We start from the raw sequence: 25,976 nt of genomic DNA, 5'->3' as shown, positions 1-25,976 counted from the left end.
TTTATTTCAAAATTTTAAAAAAAATTGAGAATTTTTTTTTTTGATAAAATTGATTGTAAAAACTAGTTTCTAAACATTAAACAATCAATGCCCGATATTTTGTTCAACCTAGAACTAATCAAATCTAGTCCTAAGTTCAGAAATCAATAAAACAGAGGTTTTTGAAATATTACCTTGAAAAATTCAGATTTTGTGAGAATGTGATGATTTTTGCACGAGTTTGATGATTCTAATAGGTTTAGAAGTTGAAGAACAGTTGGATTCCGACAAGAATACGTTGATTTGAAGCAAAATAGAGATTATGGGTTGAGAGGAGGCGTACGGCGGTTAGAAAGTTTGAAGATGGGTTTGAGAAAATAAGAGAATTTTAGGGATTATATGCCTAAAACCCGATGGGTGTATCGATGCATAGCAGAGTGCATCGATGCGCATTCAAGGAATGCATCGGTGAACCTTCATGGTGTATCGATGCACATTCAAGGGATGCATCAATGCACTGTCTAGTGTATCGATTCATAGAGCACAAAAATGTCAAAAAATCCATTTTTAAACACTTAAAATGCTAAATTAATTAGCTCTAGTGGTATTGGAAACTCATAGATCGAAAATTAACTATGTTCAATCAATCAAATCTAACCTTAAACATTATTTGAACATATAATTAATTTTCATTAAGAATCATAAACTTCCCCTAACTAATAGCAAAGAATGCAATCAAAAATATTATTTTTATAAGCAGTTTTCAATTCTAATTTAAAAGTGCTAAATTTATTTTAAACACTAAGTGAAGATAGGTCAGTTAAACCTAATTCTCTCCTAAGTGTCCAAAATCTTTCTTTATCTAAAGGTTTTGTAAAAATATCCACTAATTGATGCAAAGTGTCAACAAATTTTAGAAATACATCTTCTTTAGCGACATAATCTCTAATGAAATAATGTATAATTTCAATGTGCTTAGTTCTGGAGTGTTGGATGGGATTTTTAGTGAGAGAAATAACACTACCATTGTCACACTTAATAGGTATGGTACTAACTTCAATTCCATAATCTAAAAGTTGTTGTTTCATCCATAAAACTTGTGCACAACAACTACCGGCTGAAATGTATTCCGCTTAAGTGGTAGATAATGCAACATAATTTTGTTTATTTGAAAACCAAGAAATCAACATATTTCCTTGGAATTGACAAGTACCGGAGGTGCTTTTCATATCTATTTTGCATCCTCCATAATCCGCATCAGAGAAAGCATGCAAGCTAAAGCTATAGTCTCTAGGATACCAAAGTCCTAAACTAGGAGTATCCTTAAGGTATCTAAAGCTCCTCTTAACAGCAGTAAATGTGATTCCTTAGGGCATGATTGAAATCTAGCACATAAGCAAACACTAAATATAATGTCAGGTTTACTTGCGGTTAGATAAAGCAATGAGCCAATCATGGATATATATAATTTAACATCCACACATTTACCTCCTTCATCTTTATCAAGCTTTGTTGATGAGCTCATTGGAGTGGCATGAGGTTTTGTAACAGCCTCAATACCGGGTTAATGACTAAATTGTAAAACTTCAAAATTTGGTGACTAAACCAGAATACTTGAATAGTATTGTAATTTGGTATAGGGTTAAATTGCAAGGAAGATGGAATTGAAGGATAGAATGGTCATTTGCAAGGGAAAATAATTAAGATTTCTTATATTTATATCAGCTCCACGTGGAAGAGAAATAAGAAAAACACAAGGGTTCTAGACTTCTCTTCTCATCCTTTCTTCTCTGTGCGTGTGAGCCAAGGTAAAGGTAAGAATTTTTATTAGTTGTTTATTAGCTGAGATTTAAGTTTGGTTTTAATTCTTATATGCTAATTAAGCTAGAGGAAAACTTTGCTTTAAAACAACAAGATGAAAGGGGTAGGAAGAATTAAAGATTATGAGTTCTTGAATGAAATTTCGAAATAAAGTTCATACTGAGAATTGGAGGTTGAATTTGACTTGTCATCGACTTAATTAAGATATACGAAATGTTAGAATTAGATTTAGAACATGTTGGAATTTGAGTGAGATTCTTGAATTCCATGTGGAGGAATGAATTTTTAAGTTTAAGAGGTATTAAATGGGTATTAATTAGTTTAAATAGGTGTATAAGAGTTAAGAATATAAAAAGAGGTGAATTATGAAGAGTTGAGAGGATTATAAAGGGATTTTCGTGCTCAAGGTATCATTTATGGGCTGTGTGCATCGATACACGTTCAATGTGTACCAATGCACTCTCAAATAAATGAACATCGAATGCAATTAGTACATCGATGCATGAAGAGTGCATCGATGAACCCCCTTAAAATACAACCATCGAATGTGATTTGTGTACCGATGCATAGCTAGTGCATCAATGCACATGTTAAGGAATGCATCGATACACTGTAGAGTGCATCGATGCATACCTTCATTAAAAGATGAAAATAACCTTATTTTAACTTAAGGAGTGATAGTTTAGAATATATCAATTAGTATATTGATATGTATCAATGTATTACTATGTAGTTATAGAACGTAATCTGGTTCCGGAACAATCAAATGAGTAGGATTGAGTCAAATCAAGCAAGGATAAGGTGAGTGCCTATCCTAGATAGAATTGTATTGAGATAAGACTTGTGATAAGTCTATCTCTTATAATTGAATTTATGATTCCATATTCATGCACATGCATACCTATATATATGTATTAATGTTATAGTGATTCCATGTATAATTTATTCATGATTTAACATGATATTATATGAATGAATGCCATCATCAGAGAATCCTTCCAAGTATGTGAAATAATGGAAATGACCATATGAAGTGACTTATGTGTTTACATGGACAGTGATGAAAGAGATATGAAATGAGAAATGTATGTATAATTAAGCCGATGTTATTTAATATGAGAGTTGTAGGTATAATTGGCATGCCAAGAGTCGAGGGATTATCAGTGGTCCTTCAGGATATAGTGGTCATTCGGGACATATCAGTGGTCCTTCTAGACATAGTGGTCATTCGGGACAAATATTCAGTGCCCCTAGTGGGATTTTATTTGAGCTGTGGTGACAATATTGTGCACAACCTCAGTGTACTAGCATACCTTCTGTTCTCAATAATGTACATGGTTATCCAAAGATAAACTAAAGGAAATTCTTACGAAACATAATTGTTTATTCATGCATATCCTACTCATATGTCATAGTGTGGTATTTACACGCGCATCGCAATGTCTTAGTGGATTGATAGTGATGTATGTTCGTGATATTATTGTCATATGTTTATTTTATGCCTCACTAAGTCTGTGACTTAGCGTGTAAGTGATTTACACGTAGGTACCAAGAATCGGGAAAAACAGAAATAAGAGTGGAAAGAACAACAACACTACTAGAAGATCAGAGCAGAAGTAACTGATAAAGTATGTATTTTATTGTATATAGTGTGTTGGCATGTAAGAAAGGTGTTAGTTATGAATGCTCTGATCGATTTTTGGTTATTTTTGTCAATTTATGTAAATAAATCGCTTTTATTTTAATGAAAGTTTTAAATTTTATTTGAATTTTGTCAAGATTCAAAGTTTGAAAAGTCAATGTGACACCTCATACTCGTATTTGGGTCAGGTACGGGTTGGGGTGTTGCATTTAATAGTATTAGAGCTACGGTTTAGTTGATTCTTGGTATAAACCGGAGTCTAGAGTGTCCTCTAAAGTATACATGCCAACAAAATAGTTAAAGCTTCTGATCTGATATAATAGTAAGTATGTTGTTTTGCTAATAGAACGATATGGTTATGTTTTTATAGATGTCCGGACATGATAGTTCTAGAAGTGCAGCGGGAGATGATAGGCCCGCTGAAAGTAGCAATTCACCTACCCTGGCCAGGCAGAGTGAAGATCAGCCACCCTCTGGAGTGCATGTGGGTAATCAAGATGTGTTCTTCAAAACACTGGACGCGGTATTGGCTCGTTTCCAACCTTCCGTTACTTCAACTCCGAGAATGAATGTTGCAAAGGAGTTAAAGGGTTTAGGAGCACCAAAGTTTAGAGGTGAATTCAAAGAAGGTCCTGTTGTTGCGGACCTTTGGCTTAATGACGTGAAAATCATGCTTGAGAGACTTCATTGTTCCGATGATGATAATCTAGATGGAGTAGTTTCCTTGCTGAGAGGGCAAGCAAGGATTTGGTGGACCAACGTTACATTGAGAATGACTAGTGATCAGGTAACATGGTCATTGTTCTTAGAGGAATTCAAACATAAATACATTAGAGATCAATTCATCCGACAAATGAAGCAAGAGTTCATGAACTTGAAGCAATGGAATCGTACAGTGTATGAGTACGAATGTGAATTCAACAAGTTGAGCCGCTTCACTGCTGAGTTAATTCCTACAGAGAATGATGCTTGCGAGTGGTTTGTAGAGGGATTGCGTCCTCGTTTAAAAGAGATGATTATTGTGTTGAACTTATCTTCATTTCAAGAAATGGTGAATTGTGCTAAAGCTCTGGAAAGAGCTCAGAATGAGAGGTTCAGAGATTTCAAGCTCATACATCGAAAAGATCAGGTGTATCATCGAGTGTTGCACCATCAAAAAGGGGTAGAGATATGAGTTCTTGACCCCAAGCGAGATCAGAGTCTGTGGCATCCTTCGCGAGAGGATCAAATACGATGAGGGGATGAAAAAAATGACCAGTAGGATCTGGAGATGGGAGATCTAATCCAAGTCAAGTTAAACCATGTCCACATTATGGAAAGAATCACTCGGGGATTTGCATGATGATTTCTGAAGCCTATTTTAAATGTGGGGACACCGGGCATTTTGTTCGGGATTGTCCCATGTTAGCGGGTGAATTTGCTCAGCCAGAAAGGTCTGCCTCGACTACCCAGAGAGGAAGAGGTAGAGGCAGAGGAAGAAGTCAGTCAGAGTCCTCGACTCTACAAGAGATACGTTCTATAGCTCGTGTGTATAATCTCAAGACTAGCGAGGATCGAGATGACCCAGAGATTATCGCATGTATTTTTCAGTTATATGACAAGAATTTGTTTGTACTGATTGATTCGAGGTCTACTTATTCTTACATTTGTAGCAAGTTATTAAAAGAATTGAATATTCCGTTAGAAACTACTAGCAGTGAGGTGATAGTGACGAATTCATTAGGGCACAGTGCTCGAGTTAATATGATGTATCAAATGTGTCCTATACGGATTCAGGGAATTGAATTCCATGTTAATTTGATGGAATTACCCTTCGATGAATTTGAGGTGATACTGGGAATGGATTGGTTATATCGTTACTATGCTAATGTCGATTGTAGACTGAAAAGAGTAACGTTGAAAAGTTCATAAGGTATAGAAGTTATTGTATTTAGTGAAGGATGAAACTCATTGGCTAATGTAATATCAGTGATGTCGGCAAAGAAGTTATTGCTACAGGGATGTCAAGGGTTTATTGCTAGTGTACTGGATGTGATAGCTAAAGATAAGGGGATTGAAGAAATTCCTTTAGTCAGAGAGTTTTCTGACGTTTTTCCTGCAGAGTTACCGGGTTACCTCCAGATAGAGAGGTAGAATTTCAGATTGAAGTAATGTCGGGAACTGCACCTATCGCCATGGCACCATACAGAATGACCCCAAAAGAGTTACAAGAATTAAATATCCAATTACAAGAATTACTGGAAAAAGGGTTTATCAGACCGAGTGTCTCACCATGGGGAGCTCCAATTTTGTTCGTCAAAAAGAAGGATGGATCAATGCGTCTTTGCATTGATTATAGACAACTTAATAAAGTGACCATCAAGAACAAGTATCCCCTTCCCCGAATTGATGATTTATTTGATCAGTCAAAGGGAGCTTCAGTGTTTTCGAAAATTGATTTACGTTCTGGTTATCATCAATTGAAGATTCAAGATAAAGATATTCCAAAGACAATATTTAGAACGAGATATGGTCTCTATGAGTTTATCGTAATGCCGTTTAGAGTTACAAATACACCAGCTGCTTTTATGGATCTTATGAACAGAATATTTTAACCCTATTTGGATCGATTCGTAGTGGTGTTGATCGATGATATTTTAGTGTATTCAAAGTCAAAAGAAGAGAATAGTTCACATTTAAAGATTTTTTTACATATTTTAAGAGAAAAGAATATTTATGCCAAACTCTCCAAATGTGAATTCTGGTTGAAGGAAGTGACGTTCCTAGGACAAGTGATTTCTGCAGAAGGAATTCGAGTGGATCCCCAAAAGATTAAAGCCATTTTAGAGTGGGAAGTTCCAAAGAATCTGTCAGAAGTTCGGAGCTTTCTGGGGTTACCTGGCTATTACCGAAGGTTCGTTAAAAACTTTTCGATAATAGCATTACCCCTAACCAAATTATTGAGGAATGAGATAAAATTTATATGGACTCCGGAGTGCCAAGAGAGTTTTGAAAAGTTAAATAAGATTTTGACAGAAGCTCCAGTCCTAGTTCAACCCGAGTCTGGCAAGAACTTCGTAGTGTATAGTGATGCGTCTCATAATGGCTTGGGATACGTGTTAATGTAAGAGGGTAAAGTGGTAGCGTATGCATCGAGGCAATTAAAACTGCATGAAAATAATTATCCTTCGCATGATCTAGAGATGGCTGCAGTAGTGTTCGCACTTAAGATCTGGCGTTACTACTTGTATGGTGAACGTTGCTACTTGTATATTGATCACAAGAGTTTAAAGTACTTGATGACTCAGAAAGATTTGAATTTAAGATAGAGGAGATGGGTAGAATTCTTAAAGGATTATGATGTAGTGATCGATTTACATCCGAGAAAAGCAAATGTGGTAGCGGATGCCTTAAGTCGAAAGACGTTTGCAACCTTACAAGCTATGAATGCCAGGCTATCGTTAAGTGGGGACGGTACAATATGTGCCGAGCTAACGGTCAAGCCATCATGGTTAGAGCGAATTAAGGAATTGCAAAATAGAGATGAAAAATGTTTGAAGAAGTTGCAACAAGTAAAGAACGAGAAGATAAAAGACTATAAGATCAAGTCTGATGGGAATTTGTATTATCAAGAAAGATTAGTGATTCCCAATAATGATGAATTGAAGAAAGCCTTTTTAACGGAAGCTCATTGTAGTCCATTGATCATGCATCCTAGAGGAAATAAAATGTATATGAATATCAAGAATCGATATTGGTGGCCTGAGATGAAAATGAATATTACATAATTTGTATCCAAGTGTGTGATGTGTCAGCAAGTTAAAGATGAGCATCAGGTTCCGACACGATTATTGCAACCGATTTCGATTTCTCAGTGGAAATAGGAGAAGGTAACAATGGATTTTGTAACGGGGTTACCTTTGACTCCGAATAACAGAGATTCCATCTGGGTGATTGTAGACAGATTGACTAAGTCAGCTCATTTTTTTCTGGTACGAATTGATTTTTCCATGGATAAGTATGCCAAACGATATATTAGGGAGATTATACGTCTACATGGTGTCCCTGTTTCTATTATTTCGGATCGAGATCCTAGGTTTACTTCACGGTTTTGGAAATCATTACATAGAGCGTTGGGAACTCGGTTGAACTTTAGTACAACGTTTCATCCTCAAACCGTTGAGCAATCCGAGCGAACAATCCAAATTTTGGAGGATATGTTGAGAGCTTGTGTTATTGAATTCAAAGGATCATGGGAGAGGTACTTACCACTTACCGAGTTTGCATACAACAACAGTTATCAATCAAGTATTAAAATGGCTCCCTATGAAGCTCTTTATAGAAGAAGATGTCGTACGCCCCTAAATTGGTTTGAGCTTAAAGATAAAGAAATTCTTGGTCCTGAGTTGATCCAGGAAGTGGAAGAAAAAGTCCAAGTAATTCAAAGTCATCTCAAAGCAGCATCTCATAGACAGAAATCATACGCAGATTTAAAGAGAAAAGGGATAGAATATCAAATTGGAGATAAAGTGTTTCTCAAAGTTTCTCTTTGGAAGAAGGTGTTGAGGTTTGGTTGAAGAGGAAAGCTAAGTCCTCGGTTCATTGGACCTTATGAGATCATAAAGAGAGTTGGACCAGTGGCATATCAACTGGCGTTGCCACTTGAAATGTAAAAAAAATTCACAATGTCTTTCATGTCTCAATGCTTCGGAAGTATCGATCTGATCATTCCTACATTGTGACTCCAGAAGAGGTTGAGGTTCAACCGGATTTGACTTATGAAGAGGAACCGGTTAAAATCTTAGCTCATGAGATTAAGCAACTAAGAAACAAGACTATTCCATTAGTTAAAGTCTTGTGGAGGAATCACAAGATAGAGGAAGCAACGTGGGAGCGTGAAAATGACATGAGAATTCAGTACCCACATCTCTTTGCGTAATGAAAATTCGAGGATGAATTTTCTTAAGGGGGAGATTTGTAACAGCCTCAATACCGGGTTAGTGACTAAATTATAAAACTTCAAAATTTGGTGACTAAAGTAGAATAATTGAATAGTATTGTAATTTGGTATAGGGTTAAATTGCAAGGAAGATGAAATTGAAGGATATAATGGTCATTTGCAAGGGAAAATAATTAAGATTTCTTATATTTATACCAGCTCCACGTGGAAGAGAAAGAAGAAAAACACAAGGGTTCTAGACTTCTCTTCTCCTCTTTTCTTCTCTGTGCGTGTGAGCCAAGGTAAAGGTAAGAATTTTTATTAGTTGTTTATTAGCTAAGATTTAAGTTTGGTTTTGATCCTTAGATGCTAATTAAGCTTAAGGAAAGCTTAATTTGCTTTAAAATAACCAGATGAAAGGGGTAGGAAGAATTAAAGATTATGAGTTCTTGAATGAAATTTCGAAATAAAGTTCATAATGAGAATTAGAGGTTGAATTTGACTTTTCATCTACTTAATTAATACGAAGTGTTAGAATTAGATTTAGAACATGTTGGAATTTGAGTGAGATTCTTGAATTCCATGTGGAGGAATGGATTTTTAAGTTTAAGAGATATTGAATGGGTATTAATTAGTTTAAATAGGTCTATAACAGTTAAGAATAAAAAGAGGTGAAATATGAAGAGTTGAGAGGATTATGAAGGGATTTTCGTGCTCAAAGTATCATTTCTGGGTTGTGTGCATCGTACACATTCAATGTGTACCGATGCACTCTCAAATAAATGAACATCGAATGCATGAAGAGTGCATCGATGCACCCCCTTAAAATACAAACATCGAATGTGATTTGTGTACCGATGCATAGCTAGTGCATCGATGCACACGTTAAGGAATGCATCGATACACTGTAGAGTGCATCGATGCATACCTTCATTAAAAGATGAAAATAACCTTCTTTTAGCCTAAGGAGTGATAGTTTAGAATATATCAATTAGTATATTGATATGTATCAATGTATTACTATGTAGATATAGAACATAATCTGGTTCCGGAACAATCAAAGGAGTATGATCGAGTCAAATCAAGCAAGGCTAAGCTGAGTGCCTATCATAGATATAATTGTATTGAGATAAGACTTGTGATAAGTCTATCTCTTATAATTGAATTTATGATTCCATATTTATGCACATGTATACCTATATATATGTATTAATGTTATAGTGATTCCATGTATAATTCATTCATTATTTAACATGATATTATATGAATGAATGTCATCATCAGAGAATCCTTCCAGGTATGTGAAATAATGGAAATGATCATATGAAGTGACTTATGTGTTTATATGGACAGTGATGAAAGAGATATGAAATGAGAAATGTATGTATAATTAAGCCGATGTTATTTAATATGAGAGCTGTAGGTATAATTGGTATGCCAAGAGTCGAGGGATTATCAGTGGTCCTTTAGGACATAGTGGTCTTTCGAAACATAGTGATCCTTCTGGACATAGTGGTCATTCGGGACAAATATTCAATGCCCCTAGTGGGATTTTATTCGAGCTGTGGTGACATAATTGTGCACAACCTCAGTATACTCGCGTACCTTCTGTTTTCAATAATGTACATGGGCATCCAAAGATAAACTAAAGGAAATTATTATGAAACATAATTGTTTATTCATGCATATCCTACTCATATGTCATAGATTGGTATTTACATGTGCATCACAATGTCTTAGTGGATTGATAGTGATGTATGTTCGTGATATTATTGTCATATGTTTATTTTATGTATCACTAAGTCTATGACTTAGCGTGTAAGTGATTTACACGTAGGTACCAAGAATCGGGAAGAACAGAAATAAGAGTGGCAAGAACAACAACACTGCTAAAAGATCATATCAGAAGTAACTGATAAAGTATGTATTTTATTGTGTATAGTGTGTTGTCTTGTAAGAAAGGTGTCAGTTATGAATGCTCTGATCGATTTTGGTTATTTTGGTCAATTTATGTAAATAAACCGCTTTTATTTTAATGAAAGTTTTAAATTTTCTTTGAATTTTGTCAAGAGTCAAAGTTTGAAAAGTCAATGTGACACCTCAGACTCGTATTCGGGTCAGGTACGTATTGGGGTGTTACAGGTTTCCCATTTTCCAATCGAAACTTCTTGAGCATATCCTTGACGTATTTTGCTTGATTGATGAAAATGTCATCTTTTCTTTGCTTGATTTGGAGTCCCAAGAAAAATAAGAGCTCCCCCATCATGCTCATCTCGAATTCACTCTGCATTAGCTTAGAAAATTCTTGGCGAAGAACATCATTAGTAGAACCAAATATTATATCATCAACATAAATTTGAACTACTAATAAATCTTTACCTTTATGCTTTAAAAACAATGTAGTGCCAACCTTCCCTTTTGAAAAATATTTTTCAATTAAAATGTTTGACAATATTTCATACCAAGCTCTAGGAGCTTGTTTTAAACCATAAAGAGCTTTTGTCAATTTAAAAACATGATCTGGAAATTTTGAATCTTCAAAACCAGGAGGTTGTTCCACATACACTTCTTTTTTTATAAAACCATTTAAAAATGAACTTTTAACATCCATTTGATATAATTTGAATTCATTGAAACATGCAAATGCTAATAACATTCTAATTGCTTCCATCCTAGCTAGGGAGCGTATGTTTCATCATAGTTTATGCCCTATTACTGAGTATAGCCTTGAGCAACAAGTCTAGCCTTGTTTCTCACTATATTACCGCTTTCATCAAGCTTATTCCTAAATACTCATCTAGTACCTACAGTAGATTTATTACTAGGCCTTTCAACTAATGTCCATACTTTACTTCTCTCAAATTGATTTAACTCTTCTTGCATAGACATAATCCAATGTTCATCATCTAATGTTTCTTTAATATTCTTAGGCTCTATGCATGAGATAAATGCAACAAAATTACATATATTTCTAAGAGAAGATTGAGTTGTTACCCCTTTGGATGGATCACCTATTATCTCACCATCCTTGACATAGTTGTATTCTCTTGGGTAAGAGACTTCCCTTTCTTCAATGGTTGGATTCTCGAGAACATCATGAGTTTCCTCATCTTTCGTTTCTTCCTTTGATGATGGTTCTCCAACGTCATGTCTAACATCATTTGTGTTTATAATAACTACATCATCATTCACACAAGAATCATTCCTCAGAAGGGGATTATCATCGAAAACAACATGTATAGACTCTTCTACAACTAAAGTTCTTTTATTAAATACCCGATAAGCTTTAGAATTTAAGCAATAACCCATAAAAATTCCTTCATCACTTTTAGCATCAAATTTGCCAAGATTTTCTTTACCGTTGTTTAAAACAAAACATTTACATCCAAAAGATGAAAATAGCTAATGTTAGGCTTTTTATTTTTGAAAAGTTCATATGGAGTTTTCTTTAAAATATGCTTAATCATTACTCGATTAATAACATAACAAGTGGTATTTGTGGCTTCTACAAAAAAATATTTTGGCAAATTATTTTCACAAAGCATGGTTCTAACCATTTCTTTTAAAGTTCGATTTTTCCTCTCAACAACTCCATTTTTTAGGGGTTCTCGGAGCTGAAAAATTATGGCTAATACCATTAGAATTACAAAAATCAGTAAATCCAATATTTTCAAATTCAGTACCATGATCACTCCTAACACTAGTTATGGAGTAACCTTTTTCATTTTGGATTACTTTTGAAAACGTGATGAAATTTTCTAATGTTTTATCTTTAGTACTTAAAAATAGAACCCAAGTATATCTAGAATAATCATCTACCAATACAAAAACAATATTGTTTTCCACCCAAGCTAACGATTCTAATTGGCCCAAAAGATCTATATGGATCAATTGTAATATTCTACTAGTTGATACATCATTAATGGACTTAAAGGAAGCTCTTTGATGTTTTCCTTTAGCACAAGCATCACAGATTTTATCTTTATTAAATTTAAGCTTTGGCAACCCTCTTACTAAATCTCCTTGAATTAGTCACTGTAAAACACTCATACTTATATATCCTAATCTCCTATGCCATAACCAATTATCATGTTCATCCTTAGCAACTAAGCATAAATTAGTCATATTTATAGAATCTAAATGCACCATGTATATGTTTCCTATTCTATGACCAACAAGTATAATATGATTAGATGCAATGTCAATGACTTTACAACCATTTGTTTCAAATAAGACATTGTATCCTTTATCATTGTATCCTTTATCACAAAATTGACTAATACTCAATAGATTATGCTTTAACCCATTCACATATAAAACGTCTCTAATTTGTATGGAAGAGGTATTACCTATAGTACCTATACCTTCAATGTGACCTTTTGAATTATCACCAAAAGTCACATCTCCTCCATTTTTATCGTTAAGCTCGATGAACCAGCTCTTGTCTCCGGTCATATGTCTTGAGCATCCACTATCAAGGTACCATGAGTTTGAATTTGTTTCTCGTGCCTTGTAGCAATGCTCTTTTCCCTACAAACATTGATTAATTTTTTTATTTTTGGTACCTAATTTCTTTTGGGTCTATATTCATTAGTCTCCAAAATTCTAGTCCCCTTAGGTATCCATTTATGTATGATATCTTTATCTTTAGTAGTAATGAGTTCTTTAGGAACTCATATACTTCTAACGATTTTTCCATTAGAGGTTCTTCAGGGACCTCTATGATTGTAGTTTTTAAAACTTTTTCTAACAAAGTTGGTTTTTGAACTTTCTCCATTTTCAAAACGTTTTGTTCCAACTTTATCAAAAGAATCTTTAAGATCATCAATTTTCTTTTGATGATCATCATTTACTCTTGAAATTAAATTATGTGAATCAGTATTTTTCTTTTCAAACTCTTCTAGTTTGATTTGCAAATCTTTGATTTTACTTTCAAGATCATTGTTGGTCTTGGATATGAGATTATTTTCGTTTTTCAATTTTGAAATATCAATTTTTTATTTTAAAAATAATTTCTCATAATCCGAAGCCAACCCAGTATATTCCTCTAACAGCTCATCAAAAGAATAATCTTCGAAATTAAATGAGCTAGAGGTTACCTGAGAGCTTTCCCCAATGGCCATCAAGCACAAGTTAGCTACTTTTTGTTCCTTTTCATCGAAACCTTCATCATCGCTCCATGTAGCCACATGAGTCTTATGTTTTTTCTTCGATTGACCCTTTTTCTTCAATTTTGGGCAATCGTATTTGACATGACCCAACTTTTTGCATTCGTAGCAAATGATTGGGTCTTTCTCATTCGATTCAGTTTGGAAGCCTTCATTTCGTTTGAATTTTCTTCATCGGTTGGGCTTCATCAATTTTTTGAACCGTTTGGCAAATAATGCCATTTCCTCATCATCGTCATCTTCATCCGAATCACTCTCATCTTTTATGGATTTGAGAGCAACTCCCACGTTCTTCTTTTTCTCATTCTCCTTCTTTGTCTCGTCAATATTCTCGAGGTCTACCTCATCTTGAAGCATCATTTCATGAGTGAAGAGAGAACCAATTAACTCTTCGAGAGTTAAAGACTTTAAGGTTTTAGCCTCGATGATTGTCGTCTTCTTTGATTGCCAAGATTTTGGAAGAGAGTAAACTAACTTCCTCACAAGCTTTTCATTTGGAATGATATCTCCATATGATTTAAGACCATTGACAATCGTGAAAATTTATCCGTCATAGCTTTGATATCTTCATCCGGTTTCATCCTAAAATTTTCATAGCTATGAGTTAAAAGACTAATTTTAGATTCTTTAACCTCGTATGTGCCTTCATGAGTGACTTGTAGTTTATTCCATATCTCCTTGCCGGTTGTAAAAGATGAAACCGTCCCGTATTCATCTGGTCCAAGATCACAAAATATAATATGGATAGCCTTTGAGTTGAGCTGGAACATTCTTGTCTCTGTTTCACTCCACAATTTTGAATGAGTGGAATGAATAAAGTATCCATCTTCTATGATATTCCATGCTCCCATGTCACTTGCTTGAATGAAGTACCTCATTCTATTCTTTCAATAAGAATAATTAGCTCCATTGAAGAAAAGAGGCTTGTTGACAGGCATTGAATCAAGACCGAAGTCGGAGTTTGAAGTGGAGGTCATTGATGACTTGGATATCGATATAACTCTTCCTGAATCGACTCAAGAGGTGATTAAACCTTCAAATGAGTGAGGCTCTAGTATCAATTGTTGAGTTAATCGATAGACGAAATAGCCAATAGGGGGTGAATTGGCAATAAAAATTTTGGTGGAAGCTTTTGTAGAAAATTGAAAATATTTGCGCAACGATTTAGAGTGGTTCGACTTTCTCAACCAAAGTCTACGTCCACTACCTTAGCTATCCACACTAAGGATTTTCCAACAAATTCACTAATTTGTTCTTTCTTTTGAGGACAAAGAGTAACCTTACAACTCCCTCAAGAATTATACCCTAAATTCTTGAGAACACTCTCTCCCAAAGAGAAATACACAAATTTGCAAACTTACAGAAAAACCTCACAAGGTAAGATGTTTGCACAATTCTAGAACAAAGAAAGAACACTAAAAATGAATACAATTGAGCACAGTAAGTGTTCTTGAAAGCAAAATGAATATTGATTGAAAATTTAGCTTGAAATGCTCAAACTTGAGGTTTAATGCTTTCTCTTTGATTCTCTAGCTTCTCTTCTTAAATATTGTTGACCAATGGCTCCTAAGCTTGTTTAAATACTCCTTGGATCACTTCTGAACGTTGAGGATCATTAGTGGAGTCAATAGAGCCGTTAGTGTGTGAAAATAATTAAATAAAATAGTTGGGAGCGTGTGTGCATTGATGCATAGCCAAGGTGCATTGGTACACTAGGTGTAAAATTAAAATATTTTGACAGTTATAAGACTTAGTGCATCGGTACACTAGGGGTGCATCGATACACTAATTACATTCGATGTTTCAAATGATCCTGTAGTGCATCGATGCATGGTCTATGCATCGGTACACAAAATGCATTCGATGTTTCAAAAATTCAAGAGTGCATCGATGCATAGCTTGTGCATCGGTACACAAAATGCACTCGAAATGGGTGTGCATCGATGCATCATGTAGTGCATCGGTACATCATTTTGGGAAATTAATTTTTGGCTCGATTTTGGTTCGAAATACTTTGTAAAAATTGTTTCAAAAATATTTTAAGTTTAAAACACAATTTTACACTTTAGTAAGGATTGAAATTGATCTTTGAAAAAACTTGGAGTAATATTTTGATATTCGAATAATTGAATCGAATATACTTTAAAAATGATTGTGAAATCTTAAAATTCAATAACCCTTAATTTGTTATATCGAAACATCAAAAAAATTTCAACGCCTAAGATATCACATAAAGGTCAGAGGGATGTGTGAGCTCCGAGATGCAAAACCTTAATTCGTACCATGATACCTACTCAGTAGTTAAAGTCAGTAACTTTGCATGGTTAGACCTGTGCCATTAGCCAACTCATTTAGTGAACGCATGTAGTATAGTACAATTATTTGTGAGGTACTGAGCTCGTAAGCTTAGCGTATGGAATGTGTTTCTGTGTGTAGGTCCTTAGGTGATCAGTTCGGGAGCGTCGTCATCACTAGATATTCCAGAACCAGCACAGACTTTTCAGACTACTTCTTGTTTTTTTGTTAAAGGGCATGTAGTATTGTATACCCTTTGTATTCAGATGTAACTTTATTTTGATTTAAACTCGGTGTATATATTTGGATGATTGGGAGCTCCCCACATTTTGTAAACTCAAATTTATTATCGATTTTCCTTTATTTAGATGGATGGTTTTATCAGTTATTTACAAGCATGTTTTAAAGAAAATTTTGGGTTATTATTTCGGTAGTCCCGTGTAACATTGTAATCCATGGATCTTCGGGTCGGTCTGGAATAGGGTGTTACAAATACAATTTGTATCGTCATTAATGGGAATCATAAAGTTAAAGAAAATTTACTCATAACTTTTTTTAAGTTATATCCACAACTTTAATTGGTAGGAAATCGATCTTTCACCTATCATTATTAATGTGAAATGATAAATGAAGTGAACATAATTGTTACCACTATTAATGTAAATCATAAGGTTAAAGGAAATTCACTCCTTGTTATTTTAATATTCTCAATCATTTGATAATGAACGTTCAATAATCTCGATTGCATTTGCTGGTGCTCGAACTTGAGACCTATAGGAATAATAATCATTCGTTTAACCATTGAGTTAATTTGGTTTGTGCAATTCACTACTAACTTAATTTATGGACACAAATTTTTCTTTAATTTATGACCACAACTTTAATTAGTAGGAATTCAATTTTTTAAATATTAAAAAATTAATTGTTGCGGTTTGGCACGATTGTAGTGGAGAGAGATAGCGGAAATGTGGTCATTGTTTTGAAAGGGGAAGCAAGTATGTGTTGCAGTTCGTCGTTATTCCCACACATCCTGAACATGGTGAGGAAGGAGTGACGAGTGCTTTTTAACCACATTCCTCGGGCAAGTAATAACACAGTAGATACGATGGCGAAGCTGGCGCAAGCTGACAGTTTGGGCTTACGTTACTTCCAGGATCCTCCGGTGGAAGAAGCCTATCTGAAAAAACCACAGTTTATAACCATGTTGAAGCTATAAACTAAACTAGCTTGTTGTTTTCTCATTCTCATGCAAAAAAAAGTTAAAAGAATTGCACTCCTAACTTCAACTCTGTATCATAAATATGTGTGCATGGTTGTTTAAATATGTTCCTTGACTTAATCTTGGTATCTTAGCATGCTTAGTCATGCTTGTTGATGGCTATAGGTGTACATTTGTTTTTAAAACTAATATGAAGTCACAATGCTTAGTCATGCTTGTTAAAGCTGCCTTAGGAGCAAATCCATATTCAACTATTGAGGTTTCAAACATTAGTTTCGAAATTGATCTTCTAGTTTTGAAACTAGAATTTTTTAATGCTAAATTAGGCGAAGAGTTCTAAAATCATCTTTTAAATTTTAAAATTGACCTTTTGATTTTAAAACTAGCCCTTTAGTTTCAAAACTGATGGTCTTGATCTAGGCTTTTCGAGTCAATTTGGGCTTATATAACCCAAAGAGCCTATTTGGATCTAAAACTGGTTACCCAACTCTCCTAAAACGATCTCTTAAGCATAGTTTAAAGTTCTAACTGCCAAAAAAACTCCGATACTCCTAGGTTTAATTTAGTATGTCTCAAAATTATATCATATGACATTATTTAAAGGAACATGTGGCCTTGTATGGACTGTTATATGTATAAAGATTTCTAAAATGACCTTTCAAGTCTGGTTTGAAGCTAGTGGCGGATCTAGAAATTTAAAAATAAGGGTCCAAAATTTTAATACCCTATTCTAAAAAATTTTGGGTATGCAAATATTCTTATTTTTTTTCTATTCCTATTAACAAATTAAACTAAATTTAACATTTTTCTAAAAATAATGGGAGTGCAATGGCTCCCTAAGAGCCATGTACATCCGCCCCTGTTTGAAGCCATAAGTGCTAAATAATAATAAAAAAACCCTTAATAAATGATGGTGAAGTCCTAAGTTTTGAAGGAAAAAAAAACTAAATAATCCTAAGGTTGTTAACTTTTTTTAAAAATATCTTTATTTATTTCTAAGTAATTGATAAGCTTGTATTCAATTAAATAATAATAAGACTAAATGCTCTGATAATTGGTGGTGATGATATGATATGTGACCGTAATGATAATTAGGGATGTGCAAATTTGGATATCAGATCCGATCTGATTCAAAAATTCAAATATCCAAAAATTTTGAGTACTTAAAATAGTGATTCGTTTCCTATTCGAAAAAAATCAAATATTCAAATTTTTGGATTAGATATCTAATATCTGAATTCGTATTCAAAATTTAATTTGACGAAAAAATTAATTTTAAATTTTAAATTTTAAATTTTGTGATTTAATTTAACTTATTCAATACTTCTACTATGTTATATATATATATATACATATATATTTAGTTACTCACACGTAATAAATAATTATGTAACGTCTCAAATCCCGAGTTAGTAGATTCAGGTTGACCCGAGATTTAGATAAGCCCAATTACGTCGTAGGAAAGCTTGATCCATTTAGATGTTGAGTTGGGCCTTGATTGGAGCCCATTTGAATGTTAAAAATGGTGTTTTTATTATTAGGATAAAGGTGGAAGGATTAAAAGGGTAAGTATACCAAACTTTGAAACAAAAGCTAAAATCCATTTATGGGAGATGATCTCACGTTATACCCATGCCCTTAGCCTTCAACAACTTTACTCCCTATTTTCCTCTTCAAGAATTTTAGCAAAGATTGAATCTTGGTGGTGATACAAGCTTAGTTTGAAGTTGTTAATGTAAGAATATTTATCCCCACCTTTCAAGCTTTCATTTAAACTCTTAAAATTAAGTTTTGACCATAAAATTCAAAAATGGGTTTTGGAGAGATTTAAGAAAATCAAGTGATTCTAGCTCGTTTTTAGTAGATTTAAGTTCTAGAAATGCTTTTAACTTCAATCCAAGCTCCTAGATGAATTAGTAACTCATTTTCATACATTTGGTTAGTGAAAGAAATGGGAGAGAGCTCCAAAGTTAAAGGAAAATAGAAATAGACCTTTGGTTGATTTGAGGGCATTCTCAACAGTTATGAGATTAAGGTAACACATTCACAACTCTTTCATACCATTTGTGAGTCACTAGAATGCATTCTAGCTTAAGAGTTGAGTTATGAAGCACGGTTGACCATTCATGGTAGTTTCATGTTTTGGTGTTTTTAGCATGATCTAAAGTCTTTTATGACCATTCTAAATCAAATAAGACTTTAATAATGTTTGGGGACCTCAGTAGGGCATCTTGAGTAACTTTGGGAGCCAAATTAGTGCCCAAACATGGTATTTATGGGCGTAAGTATCAATAATGGAAGAACAATACCGATACCGTTCTTACAAGAGGCAAAAATAAGGTAGTTTTGTGTGAGTGGTATTGATACTGAGGGCCAATTTTTTAGACCCATAGGATGGGTATCGAAACCTATTTTCCAATGGGTATTTTTGGTATCAGTACTCAAGGGAGTATCGATACCAAGGGTAGAGTATCGATACTGAGGTATTTTTTTCAAAATATTGAACCCAAATTTGGTATCGATACCTTGGAAAGTATCAATACCCTAGCTTGGGAGCATCGATACTAATATTAGAGTATCGATACTACCCTTTTCCCAATTGAAATTAGTTGTAGAGTATCGATACCCAAGGTGGAGTATCGATACTTAAGGGTTAGTACCGATACTGAGAGGCATAGTATTGGTACCATTATATATTTTGGGGTAAGATATTCAAGGGATTTACAAAAGGTATTAAGGTACCCAAGATCTCTATATTTGCTCTCAAATAAAACTACAAGTGATAACAAGAATAATAATCAAATATAGTTAGAAACGATATCAATTAGGGAGACATAAAACTATCATTGGTTGATGCTCGGGAAATGATCAAGACACCCGATTTACTTTAGTAAATGATATTGGTGTAAAGAAATAGAATTGTCTGGATATCCTTAGGTAGTGCATGAGGCACTTTAAAATGACTAACTAGGGCACGAGGCTCGACACCTGTGAGGGTTGAGTCCGATGTAGAGATTTCGGACCTCACTTTAGGTAGACTAGAGGGGTGTGTGAGTTTCGAGATGCAGAACTCTCAGCCACACCATGATGTCTACACTAGAGTATAGAGTAAAGTATACGAGTATACTCACTATTTTTATTGTACTCGATAGCATGAGCATTTAATGAACACTTTTAATATGATTTAGTTGTTAGTGTAGCACTCGGTTAGTGAGTTCAGCGTTCGGAATTTGTTTTCGTGTGCATGTATTTAGGAGGAGCATTCGAGGAGCCTTTAGAACAGTAGCTTTCCAAACTGAGTGAGAAGCATAGTACGTCTCGAGTTATATTCTTAGAGAGCATATATATTTCATAGACCTTCATGTACTTGGGTTGTGATTTTTTTTTGTAATATCCAGTTGTACTATTTTGATATACTTATATTGGGAGCTCCCAATGTAAACTTTGTGTATATATATATATATATATATATGTTTGAATTATTTTACTTTAAATGGTTTAAATCGTCGTTTTAATAAGTAAATAAAGAATTTTTTGTGTTGACTACTTCGGTAGTCTTGTGTGGCATTTTAATCGATCGACTTTGTGATGTATCAGATTAAGGTGTTACAAATTAAATATCCTAATTTTTATTGAGTTAAAGCTTTAATGAGTTAGTGGGTTACTGGGTTAAATGTACTAAAATCTAAAATCCCAATTCTTGTCTACTTGGACCCCAAGGGCAGATTCGCCAACCACCCGTTGTTCCAGATGTTAGAAGACACCGAGCTCGAGTACAACAATGAAGGTCCACTCCTTCCCTGCAACGCTGATTCGCTCCACCAAGTTTTAGAGGAGATGGACAATGGCGACGATCCCAAAATAACTCCCCTTTGCAGCTTCGCTTGCAGCCCTTCTCGACACTCGACCATCAATGAAGGCTATGGATCGTGTATGAACTTCTTACTCCATCTTGAATGCTTACAATTGTCGTCATTTCATTTAACCAAGCTAGGATTGGATATTATGGGAAGATGGTGCAAATACATAAATGTAATTGAAAAATGGTGCATTGTTTTTTTCATAATTTATATTAAGCATGGATACTAAAAAAGAAAAATCAGGACATTATAACTAGAATAGAAAGAAAAATAGTGGAAAACTCATCAATGAAGACAAAGAAACTAATACAACAAAGATAAATTAAAATTGTTCTACTAACATAATCGTTTAGACTAACTTGAGATGCAGAGGATGACAATAGAACAACGCAAGATAGCACAACTGCAATCCCATCTTTACATATTTACTAAACCATTCACTGGTCGAAGTATAACTACACAAATCAAATACAACTTCAACATTTTCAATTTTCAACGAAGATACACAACACCACAAAACCTACAAAATATGTAAGTTGATGCCAGATCAGCAATAAGTTAGTACCAAAGAGTTGATAACTCCTACGCTACACGCCCACCTATCAGTCACCTAAAACAAACTACGATTTTATAACTGAACGATTGCAGGAAAAATCCCGAAGGTTATAAATGACCATGACTGCAGATATCTTACACGTTCGACATGGTGGTATGTAACTCCCCGGGGAACTAAGCATCATTGTCCCCATTCCCGTCTTTATCAGCATCGCCACCTGTATCAGCATTCTCCTCACTTTCCTCCCCTTCTTCATCATCGTTGTCAGACATGTTATTTATCGCTTCAGTGATAATATCCTTCACCTCAGCCTTTCTATGCATCAAATCCAGATCAAAGTGCGTAGCTGACATGGTCAAATCTTATAGTTAGAGAGTCTAAGAGTTGAAACTCTAACTTAATGCTTTAATAAATAAACGGAAACATACCCAGTTGTCGAAGAATATCCGATAACGTTGCCTGCATCAAAAACAGAAGAAAAGTTGAGAATAGAATATTGATTATCGTTTCATCTCGAAACGCACAGCTGTGCATACTACTTACGGTGTTGAAGTCCACTTTTTTTAGAATATCTACAACTACATCATGAATCTCTTCCTTGCTAGGCTCTGCTTTAGGCTTCTTGTTGCTTTTGCCTTTATCTGTAATGCCATAAACTCAATTGATGACAATCAAATTAATAAAAGCATTCCTTCAAAAAAAAAATTATAATGCAAAAAAACACTTCAAATATCCCTGGCCTAGAAGATTTTCTTTTTATAATACCAACAGCACACAGAAACTCATGCAAATTTAGTAAAACCCTTGTGAATGCAAAGTCTTAGTAAACATGCACATGTTTCAACAGTATAGCTAAAGAAATCACCTTGAGCCTTGGTGGAAACCTTTTCTGGTGATTTGGTAGTTTGCTTCTTCCTGGTAACCTTGTTTTTGGTGGAAAACCTATCATCTTTAGAGCTTTCCTTTTCAACCTTCTGTTTTTTCGATGCAGAACCCTTTAATTTAGAGCCCGGAGTCCTATCATCACGACTAGCACCTTGTTTTGAAGTTGATCCGGAAGATTTTCTGCTAGATTTTGCAAGGGTAGCCTTCTTTTCAGATGCCGATGTCTTCTTGGATTTTGAATCTGGATGATCCGTAGCACTCTTTTTCGAAGTACTTTTCTCACTTGTCTTCTTGGATTCTTCTTCTTCCTTTGATTTAGTCTCTTCATCATCACTCACTTCTTTGTGTGCAGTGTCCGCATCATCCTCATGAGAATCATCTTTACTAACAGGGGATTCAACATCTTCATCTTTTTCCTCAACTTCCGACGAACGCTTGCGCTTTCCTCTACCTTGGGGTGTGCTTCGTTGCTTCTGCAGAGCAAAACCGGGAACAATATAACAAGCACCAAACACTCTCAGCCACCAAAAATTCCTTATAGATAAAATATCAAGCAGAGAGATAAACATAAGAGAGAAGCCATCATTCTCAAGCAGGAACAACCCGTACAGCTCGTTAGAGCACCAATCTGGATTGCCTGACATTATTTAACGACCCTTACAAGAAACATGACAAATTGACAATTCTAAAACTCCATCCTTATCAGCTAAAAATCAATTTTGTTAATTTCATTTATAGCATTAACAAAAGAACTGTTTGGTGATGTCACCTTTGACCAATATATTGTATAAAGATCCATAATAAGAGAACTTTAACATCCAAGCATAAATCCTTTGTGGTTGATGGCTTAATGCTAATGAACATTAAAAAAATACCACATTAATAAAAAACTTAAATTCAGTACGGAGGAGGTTTACAACAGATTCAATAAATTTAAAAACTGCAAATCAATACATGCAGAAACAATCACTATTCTACGATCATAGATGAAGAAAGTAAAAAAAAAGTTATATACATACGTACATACGTATGTATGTTGCATGCATGCTTGTATATATCAAAATGGAACACAACCAGACAAGACAAACCTTGGCTGATGTATCTGATGCTTCCCCAGAAGCAATGTTTTTGCTTGGTGTAGCTCTACGCTTTTTACCCTTTGAAAACATGATGAATAAAGAATCTCATTCTATCTCAAACACACGGTTAATCATGCCCAATACTCCATAGCACACAAAGATTAAGAAATAACAGTGTACCTGTTCCTTGTCAGCAAGTAGAACGTCAGTTGTAGCATGGGGTGATTCCAGAAATTCCAACAATCTGGCAGAGAGTTCCTCCTGAAAATTGAAATCAGTTAGCCTAAATAGAGATGCACACTTACTACATAAACATCGGTATATTTAATGTATTATAGTATATGTTTCTTACTGACCTTTCGTACACTGGCCCTTGTGATTGGAATATTCAGCAAATCACAGAAATCAACTAATTTTTCTTTAACACATTTTTCAATTTTCTCCTTTACTTTAGCCTTTTGTTTTTCCTGTTGAAAAAAGAAAACAATGGGTTTAAGAAGATTTTACTTGTGAATAATCATAGGCAATCTATCATAAATTAAACATATATTACTACAATGAAGAAGAGAAGAACTCAGGTGGTGGACCACAGGAAAAAAATAAAAATGAATTAACCAACTTACATGAGATCAAATAAAATACCTCATTCTGACCCCAAACATAGCCAGAAAATTGGCCAATATTTCTCTTCAATCTTTGTGGCTGTAAAAGTAAAAAAAAAAATAAACATAAAAAAGGATCATGGAACAACTAGACAAGATAGCTCGATTACCTTTGCTTTCTTTCCAAAGAGTATCATATGAAGCATCTGCAGATTATCATCAAATTTTCTCTTCGACAACTTGAAAGCCACTGAAACAGTTCATAATATCAGAGAAAAAATAGGCCAGACTCTGCAGTAACAACAAAGTAAAATAAACATATAAAAAGGACTATTTGATAGAAAATACCATCAAATGACAAGATTAGAATCTGTCTGTCATCCAAGACGATCTTGAGAACCAAATATTAAATGAAAACTGCAAGAGCTTAATGATGCGAAACCCTAATAAGCCTTGGGACTAGAGTCCAAGCATTTGCAATTCAATCAACCCTAACTGTGATGCTTAGGCTTCCTTTCTTCTTGATTTTGTGATGCTATCAACCCTAAGGGTGAAACTTGTGATATCTTTTCTTTTCTTCTGTTTAACTTTTCTTTATTCAATTTTCCCTATTTTCTAATAATTTCAGATTATTGTTATCCTGAAGTATATAAGTACTAAATATTAATAGTTAAATATTACTGTATCATCTGTATCACAAGTGATTTGAGCACATATTGCTATCAGAGCAGTTCAAAAGGCTTCACATAGAGGCCTATTTTTACGAAGTTATAAAACTTTAGACTTTAAGCCAAGGGTTCATCCATTCCCATTACTTATTAATACTTAATCAAGCTTAACAACAATTAAAATGGTTAAATCTACACACAGAAATTGTATAAACCCAGTTTTAATACCGATTACCGAGTTTGAATGCAATTACTAAAATTTTCATTTCCAGGCTTCATAATGCAAAATTAATAACCAAAACTCAGATTGTTTACAGTATCCAACAAAATTTAGTTCAACAATTGTTCATAATTGAATAAAGAATGGAAGTTCTATCAGATCCGATGGATTCGAAATAATTCGAAGCAAAAGATACATACCATTTGGAATGTCTTTAAGCTGTGCACCAGGACCCTGAAAGCAACACAAGATCAAAACAAAGAAACATGACGGGAACAAAAGTATGGCCGAAAACTAATCAAATCCTTAGCTAAGAAAAATACCTTTTCAATTGAAAAAGGTTTGGGAGTGGAAGACCTGGAAACAGGTGTAACCGAGTATCTTTCAACGACTTTCCTTTCCCTTGTCGGCCTGTCACTACTCGGTGTCACAGGCTCTTTATTCTCCGATGAATCCCGATTGGGTTTCCTAGACCTTCGCTTTCGACTACTACCTTTGGCCTCTTTAGTACCTTCTTCTCTCTTCTCTTCCTTTTCATCTTCCTCTATAGTCTCCTCAACTTTCTCTTCATCTTCCTTCTTTTCCTCACTTTCCCGAGAAATGTTTTTCTCCTCTTTTTCTTTCTCTTGTTTAGCCCCTTCTTTATTGTCAGCTGGAGCAGCCTCCTCCTCCACCGGTTTGCTCTCGTCCAGTGTCTCCGTCTCCATAGAAACTGCCAATCAAACAACCAAAATTATGGGTTTTTACTAAAACCCTAGAATTGAAAGGAACCCTCAAAAGATAGTAAGTAGCTCTGGTGACAACTGACAACCAGTACAGAGAAATGAAAAGAAGATGGTCTTTTGATGCTTTTGAATTGGACTGCAAAATGTAAAATTTCAGATAAGAATAAGAATTAGATCAAAGTGGCAAGAAACGAGCGGGGAATCAAAAACAAATTTTGGGGTAAAGCAAGTTTCGCTTTTTTATTGGACTTTAGGTTAGTTTTATATCCGTTAACAGTTCAGATATGTAAGGATCCCAAAAGCCCATATTTTTCCTAAACCGGCCCAGACATAGAACTT

General features: G+C 34.6%; 1 protein-coding gene across 2 annotated transcripts; it reads right to left on the bottom strand.

Annotated features, from left to right (window-relative positions):
• Positions 1–21,345: 21,345 nt before the first annotated feature.
• On the bottom strand, positions 21,346–25,839 carry LOC120174302 (protein DEK-like). Of its 2 annotated transcripts, none has more exons than XM_039181202.1 (11): positions 25,236–25,839; positions 25,113–25,146; positions 24,195–24,274; positions 24,065–24,124; positions 23,779–23,889; positions 23,603–23,683; positions 23,432–23,500; positions 22,324–22,816; positions 22,002–22,099; positions 21,887–21,917; positions 21,346–21,804 (listed from the first exon to the last, which is right to left on the bottom strand). In XM_039181202.1, exons 1-11 carry the CDS (start codon positions 25,617–25,619, stop codon positions 21,632–21,634), a joined length of 1,614 nt encoding a protein of 537 aa, XP_039037133.1. In that variant the 5' UTR covers positions 25,620–25,839; the 3' UTR covers positions 21,346–21,631. The 2 variants fall into 2 exon arrangements, with proteins under 2 accessions (XP_039037133.1, XP_039037132.1); XM_039181201.1 differs by having other exon boundaries at positions 21,349–21,804; positions 23,432–23,503; positions 25,236–25,838.
• Between the last annotated feature and the right edge of the window lie 137 nt (positions 25,840–25,976).

Source organism: Hibiscus syriacus, unplaced genomic scaffold (assembly GCF_006381635.1).
Source record: "Hibiscus syriacus cultivar Baekdansim isolate YM2019G1 unplaced genomic scaffold, ASM638163v2 tig00112044_pilon, whole genome shotgun sequence".
In the NCBI taxonomy this organism is placed as follows: domain Eukaryota; kingdom Viridiplantae; phylum Streptophyta; class Magnoliopsida; order Malvales; family Malvaceae; genus Hibiscus; species Hibiscus syriacus.
The sequence above is the reverse complement of the archived record's forward strand: the minus strand, read 5'-3'. Positions and strand labels throughout refer to the sequence as shown.

What these genes read in the sequence shown, in the direction of transcription:
- LOC120174302 (XM_039181201.1), bottom strand. Translation starts at nt 25,619, where the DNA reads ATGGAGACGGAGACACTGGACGAGAGCAAACCGGTGGAGGAGGAGGCT. An exon ending in AACCTTTTTCAATTGAAAAG is followed by an intron (nt 25,147 to 25,235) that starts GTATTTTTCTTA and finishes TGTTGCTTTCAG; the next exon opens with GGTCCTGGTGCACAGCTTAA. An exon ending in CATCAGATACATCAGCCAAG is followed by an intron (nt 22,817 to 23,431) that starts GTTTGTCTTGTC and finishes TTTGCTCTGCAG; the next exon opens with AAGCAACGAAGCACACCCCA.